The sequence below is a fragment of the Loxodonta africana genome, chromosome 6 (genome assembly GCF_030014295.1).
Source record: "Loxodonta africana isolate mLoxAfr1 chromosome 6, mLoxAfr1.hap2, whole genome shotgun sequence".
Taxonomy (NCBI): domain Eukaryota; kingdom Metazoa; phylum Chordata; class Mammalia; order Proboscidea; family Elephantidae; genus Loxodonta; species Loxodonta africana.
Genome location: NC_087347.1, coordinates 14904357 through 14913290, shown reverse-complemented (window position 1 = coordinate 14913290; position 8934 = coordinate 14904357). Strand labels below are relative to the sequence as shown.

Genomic DNA, 8934 nt, shown 5'->3' with positions numbered 1-8934 from the left:
CATTTCATCAGCCAAACGAGGCAGTGGATGGCGAAATACAACCCAACATATGTCCAGAAGAAGAAAATCAAACATTAGGTAGCGCTTATGTCTACCCTGGTTCCCTCTACTTCTGTGTAATCTCCATCCCAGCCCAGAGCATGGATTCAGGGAATGCTGTTGGGAATGAAGAATGAATGAATGAATGTGGAGATGGAGGCAGCACATTACCCAACTCAGGTGTCACTGGCTTAGAGAGTAAAACCCAGACTGCAGCAGCAGGAGAGCATATCGAGTGGATGTGTCTAGTTCCAGCATGGGGATCTAAGCAGGAAATGACTTTGTACCAAAGGAATTAAAAATACCCCACCCATCACCATAGCCCACAAAACACTGAGAGTGAGTGAAAGAATACCACTACAGAACACCACACTACAGCAGGGTGGAGAGAAATCATTTTATGATTTGCATACTTCTGCACTGCTAAGGTTTCTAGACCAATAGTATATTTATTTTATAAAAATTCACAATGAAAATTACCCCCACTGAGTTATAGAAATATTATTATGAATGTAATTATATGATTATATAAATAGATTATTTGTTACTGAGTTAGTTGACTGAATGGAAACAAGTAGTTACCTCTTATTTCAGACTGAGTGGGCTCTTCAATTTCAAATCTTTCTACTGTTTTCATTAGATGTTGAATTAAAGAACTGTTTAGGTACTGTTTTATAGATAGAGACCAGAACTTGTTGGATTGTACATAACTATAACTCCATGAGGAAGAATGGGGCATCAAGATTGAAGGAAATCTCATTAACAACCTGCATTATGCAGATGACACAGCCTTGCTTGCTGAAAGTGAAGAGGACTTGAAGGACTTACTGATGAAGATCAAAGACCACAGCCTTCAGTATGGATTACACCTCAACATAAAGAAAACAAAAATTCTCACAACTGAACCAATATGCAGCATCATAATAAGCAGAGAAAAGATTTAAGTTATCAAGGATTTCATTTTACTTGGATCCACAATCAACACCCATGGAAGCAACAGTCAAAAAATCAAAAGACACATTGCAGTGGGCAAATCTGCTACAAACGACCTCTTTAAAGTGTTGAAAAGCAAAGCTATCACCTTGAAGACTAATGTGCACCTCACCCAAGCCATGGTGTTTTCAATTGCCTCATATGCATGTGAATAGGAAAGACGGAAGAGGAATGGATGCCTTTGAACTCTGGTGTTGGCAAAGAATATCGAATATACCACGGACTGCCAAGAGAATGAACAAATCTGTCTTGGAAGAAGTACAACCACAATGCTCCTTAGAAGCAAGGATGGCAAGACTACATCTCACATACTTTGGGCGTGTTATCAGGAGGGATCAGTCCCTGGAGAAGGACATCATGCTTGGTAAAGCAGAGAGTCAGCGAAAAAGAGGAAGACCATCCACGAGATGGATTGACACAGTGGCTGCAACAATGGACTCAAGCATAACAACAATTTTGAGGGTGGCACAGTACCCGGCAGTGTTTTATTCTGTTAAACATAGGGTTGCTGTGAGTTGGAACCAACTTGACGGCACCTAACAACAACAACATGAAAATCAAGAGTTTGATTGCCATACTGTGCCAGAAGAGCAAAACTAAGCAAGTAGCATGCTTTGCTAGTGGCTGTAACAAAACTTATTTCCACTTGAGTTTGCTACTCCTTACACTTGTGGCTAAAAGTAAATATCTGAAGAATTGGGTAAAAATGTAGAAATAGAATCTGTGAATTATAAAGGGGAAGGTATTTAAGGATAAAGATGAAAAGAGAATTAGCATATAACTGAAGGGAAGGGTTACGTTAGACAACTTTTGCACTTTCTGCCTAACCCACATGCCTCCTTCTATAAAAACGCTCCCCACCCCACAATTCCCATGAGTAGTTTGTTCTTTTGGTATCTCATTTGTATTGTGGGAATTTGTTCCCCTGGCCATTACTGATTGGAGTATGGGTAAATATAGAAGCTAAGCTCTTTCAAGCTCTCCCAGGAACTTGGAATTGAAAGCAAGAGACACTAGTTATTCTGTTTTGTGTGAAATTGGAGAAAGGGTGTATCAGTTAGGATCAAGTTCAATTGCATGTAAAAAGAAATTCATAATAACAATGGCTTAAATGAGAGAGAAATTGAGTTCTTCACATACAAGAAGTGGAGGTAGGTACTCAAGAGCTGATATCATAGCTGCATACTCTCAGGGATCCTTTCAGCTCATGGACCCATCATCTCTTTGGTCTCTTCATTCTCATAATCAAAACATGGTGGCTATAACTCCAACCGTCATGCCTACTTCCCACTCAGAAGGGTAAAGGCAGAGAAGGGCCTACCCTCTTCCATTTAAAGAGCCATGTGACAACATCTAGGTGTAAAGAAATCTAGGGAAAATGTAGTATTTATTCCAAGTGGTCTGTGCGCAGTTAGAATGGGGGTTATATTTATAAGAAGGGGACAGAGGATATTGGGTAGGCAACTAGCAGTTTCTTCCATGTCACATAAATTTATGAGCTCTATCAGGAAAATAAACCAGTCTGCAAAAGGAAGAAAAAGAGGAAGAACAAGGAGGAGGAAAAGAAGAAGGGAGAAGAATGAAGACTCAGATGTGCTGAGAGAGAAGAGAGAGAGTAGGTGCCTGGCCTCTCAATGGTTTCCTGCTTCTTGATTTCTACCCAATGAGGACTGACTACAGGTCTTATCTTTGTTTTCTGTGAAATGCCCCTATATTGTTATAATAAATGACCCCTTTTATATTACATTAAGTGGATTTCTGTTTTTTGCAACCCAAAGAGCTAAAAATGAAAGTTACTAAAATGAAGGATAGAAAAGTGTACAAATAACAGATTTGTTCGTTCTTTTGGCAGTCCGTGGTATATTCGATATTCTTTGCCAACACCACAATTCAAAGGCATCAATTCTTCTTGGGTCTTCTTTATTCATTGTCCAGCTTTTGCATGCATATGAGGCGATTGAAAACACCATGGTTTGGGTCAGGCACACACTAGTCTTCAAGGTGACGTTTTTGCTTTTCAACACTTTAAGAAGTCTTTTGCAGCAGATTTGCCCACTGCAATGTCTTTTGATTATTTGACTACAGCTTCCATGGGTGTTGATTGTGGATCCAAGTAAAATGAAATCCTTGACAACTTCAATCTTTTTTCCATTTATCATGATGTTGCTCATTGGTCCAGTTGTGAGGATTTTTGTTTCTTTATGTTGAGGTATAATCCATACTGAAGGCTGTGGTCTTTGATCTTCACAATAAGTGCTTCAATCTTCAAGTCGTCTTTACTGTCAGCAAGCAAGGTTGTGTCATCTGTATAACGAAGGTTGTTAATGAGTCTTCCTCCAATCCTGATGCCCCGTTCTTCATATAGTCCAGCTTCTCAGATTATTTGTTCAGCATACAGATCAAATAAGTAATAGGAAATCTAAACTCTTCTTGCTACGCTAGGTTTTTATTGGCTAATTTTCAGAAGGACATTGCTAGGTCCTTCCTCCTAGTCTGTCTTAGTCTGGAAGCTCCACTGAAATCTGTCCACCACGGGTGACATGCTGGTATTTGAAATACTAGTGGCATAGCTTCCAGCATCATAGCAACAAGCAAGCCACCAAACTGACAGATGGGTGATGTCTGTCACCCAAGGAGATGTAATGTGAGAAATTATGTGTATGAAGTTGCGGGAAGTGCGGAAGGAGCAGGCTCTAGGCTGACCTCCAGGTACGCATCCTAGGACATGACTGCAGAACAGGCCTTAAGGGAGTTGCTGCCTCGGCAGCAGCCAGAAAGAACAGGAATTGGTCAATTCAAACACACACCACCACAAGAACCACTGCCAGTGTTGCTGAGCCTGCCGTCCACACCCTCAAGGCTAGTGACCAGACCCTGGCACGCTGAATCTGACTGCCGCCACTGCCGCTGCTTCTTTACTTCCCTGAAACTATTATCTGCACCCAGAAACGTTGCTGCAGAGCAGAAGCTGCAATGCCCCACGGTCTTTCTTATCAGCAGAAACAAAGCAGCAGGAAGATACCCCGCCCCTCATTCCTGTCTTCCATATCTCTTAAGCGTTCGTCTAATTATTGCAATATCCAGACCCTAGATGCAGAAGATTCTGGTGAGTGTTGTTTTTCATCATTCCAGCCTCTGCTGTACAGAAAGGCACAGAAGGACATTGATGTGGATATTGAGCAAGACAATTCACCATAGCCCCCAGGGTGTTCTCATTTAAATTGTATGGAGAAGACTTTCTTTAGATTGTCCTGGGCAGTCATATACCTTATCCTTTGAAAACGGTCTGAATTATGTTTGTAATTCCTACACTGTGACTCTGTAATGACAGATAACATCTTATATAAAAAAAAAAATTAGGCAAGTCAAAATAACTTGTTTAATTCAAATGAGGATGCCTCAAGGGTATTTAAAAAAAAAAAGTAGGACTACTCTGACAGGGCAAACAACAGAGAAGCCCTGATAGAGCAGAACAGTGGGATGCAGACCTCAAATTCTCCTAAAAAGACCAGACTTGATGGTCTGACTGAGGCTGGAGGGACCCCAGAGGTCATGGCTCCCAGACCCTCTGCTAGCCCAAGACTGGAAACATTCCTGAAACCAACTCTTCAAACAGGGATTGGACTGGACTGTAAGACGGAAAATGATACTGGTGAGGAGTGATCTTCTTGGCTCAAGTAGATGCACGAGACTATGTGGGCAGCTCCTGTCTGGAGGTGAGATGAGAAGGCAGAGGGGGATAGGAGCTGATTGAATGGTCACAGGGAATACAGGGTGGAGAGAAAGAGTGTGCTGTCTCATTAGGGAGAGAGCAGCTAGCAGTACATAGCAAGGTGTGTATAAGTTTTTGTATGAGAGACTGACCTGATTTGTAAACTTTGACTTAAAGCACAATAAAATTTAAAAAAATGTTATCTTTGAAGGATGGGAGAGAGGGAATATATGAGAGAAAATGGCATCACAGCCAAATCATGTGTATGCCACTGGTACAAATAGGAGGCGGTTCTAAAGCCCTTGTGTTGTCCTCTCCCTTCCCCTATTGCTCCGCCTTCTGACCTGCTACGTACCATGCCATTGATACTGTGAGAATTGTAGCCAATACCTGGCACTGAATTTGCTGAAACTCTGGCTCCAACTATCTTCTGCTGTTTTCTCAATCTCCTATGCCTGAAGTTCTATCCATGAGAGGTTCGTATGACCTTAAGTAGCTCCCAACCATGCACTAAGTATGCCCGGGTACCCTTCATAACTACCTGAGGAGAAATTCAAGTGATATGGATGCATACCAAACATCCACCCAACTTGTGTCAAGACACCCTCTTCTAATCACACTCCAGCCAAATCAATATCATTGGAACACGGGCTTACTATGGCAGACATAGCTAATCATCCATCAAAATCCATGCTTTTCCTTTCATACTAGAAAAGTGTCTGCCCAGCCAAGGACTTCATTTCCCAGCCTCCCTTGCAGTTAACTAGGGCTATGTGACTACTTCAAACCAATTCAAAGTGAGGGGAAGTGGGATGTGTCATTTTTAAGCCAAGGAGTTTAGGAAGCCATGGGCTTTGTCCATTCTCTTCTTTGCTACCTATAGATTGCAGACAATCAAGCTACCTTAGAAACCATGTGTTGAAGATGGTAGAGCTTCTATCAGCTCAGGTCTATGAATGACTGAGTGAAGCACATCTACCCCCACCCCTATTCTCTTCTGCCCACCTAGAACAGCTTCAATAGTTGACATCAACAACTAAACCTCTATTGTGTTGAGGCACTATATGTTTTTCATGTCAGTTTGGTACAGTTGATAGCATCACCCTAACAAATATAGTGTATCCCTTGTCTTCCTCTAAAAAAACCTTCCAGAAGCTACCAAGATGCCTTGCAAAACATCAGCTCCACCACCTCCACCCCTCCTCAAAAACAATAACAACAAATCAAAACAAAGACAGTGAAATACTATTTTTTCTAGCATTTTATTAATAAATTATATGTGGACAAATTAAAGAGTACTAGAAACTGTAAATAGTGTGCAGTATATAACCAATATAAGCAGGAATGGAAGTAGAAAAGTTCCACAGGCAGAAAAGTAGATATTTTTAAAAAAAAAAAGAAAGAAAGGTATTAAAAAGCATTATTTCATTCCACTAAGCTGATTATTGTGAGTTTTTGCACCTTCAGGAGGCATGTTGTGGCCTGTTTTAGTTCGGTGGGGATTATGATTGATGGATCATATTGGATTGAGAGGTTTTAGTTTTTATTTTTTTGTTTTATACGAACAGGTTTTAATGCCCAGAATAGATTTCAAGAGAAATCTTATAAAAGGTATGGAAAGACTGTGAGTTTAGTTTTAGGAACTCAATTGACTCATATGCTGTTAAAGCTGAAAATTTCCTTATAGATTCATAAGCCCAAGTTTACTATTTTATAGATGAGTAAACAAGGCTCAGGTAAGCTAAGTGACTTGTCTGTGGTCAGGCATCTCTGGCAGAGCACGGACTGGAATTTGGGCCTTTTGACTTCTAATCTAGCATTTTTCTGTTATCCGTTTCACGGCGACTCCATGTCAGTCAGAGTAGAACTATGCTCCACAGGGTTTCAGTGGCTAATTTTTCGGAGGTAGATCGTCAGCCATTTCTTCCAAGGCACCCATGGGTGGACTCGAACCTGTAACCATTTGGTTAGCAGTCATGTGCATTAACCATTTAACCATTTGCAACACCTAGGAACTAGAAAAGTTTACAATGTCTAAAGGTCTAAGCACAGCAGTCAGCTTGGCCACCAGCAGCACTGCAGGCTGCCCCCCTAGCAGCAGCATTGCTTCTCCCAGCAGCCCTTCTGCAGGCAACAGCCCTTCCCGCAGCCACAGCCACACGAGCCACGGCTACAGGGGCGGCGGCAGCAGCACACCACGGGGACACTGCAGCAGCCCCCACAGCAGCCGCAGCAGCAGGGGCAGCAGCCGGAGCAGCAGCCCACCCGGTAGTACCTGCAGGTGGTGCAGCTGCCACAGCCCCCGCCACAGCCCCCGCCGCAGCCGCCACCGCAGCGGCCACCGCAGCGGCCACCGCAGCCGCCACCACAGCCCCCGCCGCAGCCGCCACCGCAGCGGCCACCGCAGCCGCCACCGCAGCCGCCACCGCAGCCGCCACCGCAGCCACCGCAACTTCCACAACCACAGCAACCCATGGTGTCGGTAGAGAGGACTCAGGTGAAGTGAGGAGAGAGGGGTCAGGAGGTGAGAGGGAGGTTTGATGCCTCCTTCCGCTGTGAGGCCCTTACATACCTTCTTAGGCTTGGAGTTGACTCAGACACATGACTTGTTCCCTGTTGTTTATCTAAGTTTCCTCAGGAGAATTTTACTGTGCTTTTACTTCCTTCCTAGAGGCTTTTGGCCTCATAAAATTTCTTATTTTAGCTCTGAATTTATTTGTTTTATAGACATGTTTACAATAAAACTGTGGGTCTGAAATATTTTACTGTGATCTTTGTTTTCAGCACAACCATAAAGGCAATGAAAGTGTAACTCAAAGGGCTGGATCTCAGCTGTAAGCACGATTTGAATTTTTACATCTAGCTGTTTTCATTTTTATTCAATGTCATCACTGATCCTCTAAGAGATGATGTAAAGATACACCTCCAGTCCTGGGTGGTACAAACAGCTAATGCTCTTGACTGCTAACAGAAAGGCTGGAGGTTTGAGTCCACCCAGGGATACTTCGGAAGAAAGACCTGGCCATCTACTTTTGAAAAACCAGCCACTGAAAGCCCTATAGAGCACAGTTCTGCTCTGACATACATGGGGTCGCCATGAGTCGGAGTCAACTCAGCAGCAACCGTGAAAGAAATACCTTCTGAGGCTGAGGTCTCTCTGAATTAAAAGCCTGAAAATGAACATTTCCAAAATCTCCCATGTCCCAGATTCGAGGAGAAAGACGAACAGTGTGTGGGGCCTTCCCCGCCCTTTTTCAGGCTTCCTGCTGTCCCTAGTTAGTGGTCACATTCTGCAAATGAAAAGAGAAATGGTAAGATGTCAAAAATTAGCAAAAAGGGTTTTTTTCAAAATCTCAGGACTGAGTCCCAGAGACAGATCTGGAGCAGCTGGTGCTCTGAAGTCACGTGAACACCCATGTGCAGGAACGAGTGCAGAATCATGCCTGCTCCTGTGCACTCCAGGGATGTAAACCACACTCTTTCCCTACACCACAGTGGCTCTCCACCAGGGGTGCATAAACAAAATGACAGGACTAGTTCAAAAAACATATTCAATATTGTAATTTTGTCTTTGGAAAATTAAATATGTATTGCATTTGAAATAAAACAGAGAGCGAAGGACAAATGGACCTTGTTTGCAAGCTGCAGACCCTAAAGGAGACTGCATTCTAGTGGGCGTATATGCATACACAGTAAATACGGTGCCACATGAGGAGCTCTGTTTTAGTGCTGTATACTCAACCCAAACAAGAATAGATGTGAAGCATTGAACACTAATGACCGAAGACTAGATGAGTTGTGGGATAACATCAAGGCCATCATACCTGAAGAAAGCACAAGGTCATTAAAAAGATGGGAAAGGAAAAGAAAATACCAAAATGGATGTCAGAAGAGACTCTGAATCTTGCTTTTGAACATAGACTAGCTAAGGCAAAAGGAAGAAATGATGAAGTAAAAGAACTAAACAGAAGGTTTCAAACAGCAGCTCAAGAAGACAATGTACAGTGTTATAATGAAATGCACAAAGACCTGGAATTAGAAGGCCAAAAGAGAAGAACATGCTAGGCATTTCTCAAGCTGGAAGAAAATATTGAAACCTCGAGTTGCAATTTTGAAGGATCTATGGGCAAAAAAATTGAATGATGTGGAAGCATCAAAAGAAGGTGGAAGGAATACACAGAGTACTGTAC

The 8934-nt window shown here is 42.6% G+C and overlaps 1 protein-coding gene across 1 annotated transcript; it reads right to left on the bottom strand.

The window, feature by feature from the left end:
• Positions 1 to 6835: 6835 nt before the first annotated feature.
• LOC135231520 (small cysteine and glycine repeat-containing protein 7-like) lies at positions 6836 to 7219 on the bottom strand. Its single transcript, XM_064286615.1, has 2 exons — positions 7204 to 7219; positions 6836 to 7122 (listed from the first exon to the last, which is right to left on the bottom strand). The coding sequence occupies exons 1-2, from the start codon at positions 7217 to 7219 to the stop codon at positions 6836 to 6838; spliced, it is 303 nt and encodes a 100-aa protein (XP_064142685.1).
• Between the last annotated feature and the right edge of the window lie 1715 nt (positions 7220 to 8934).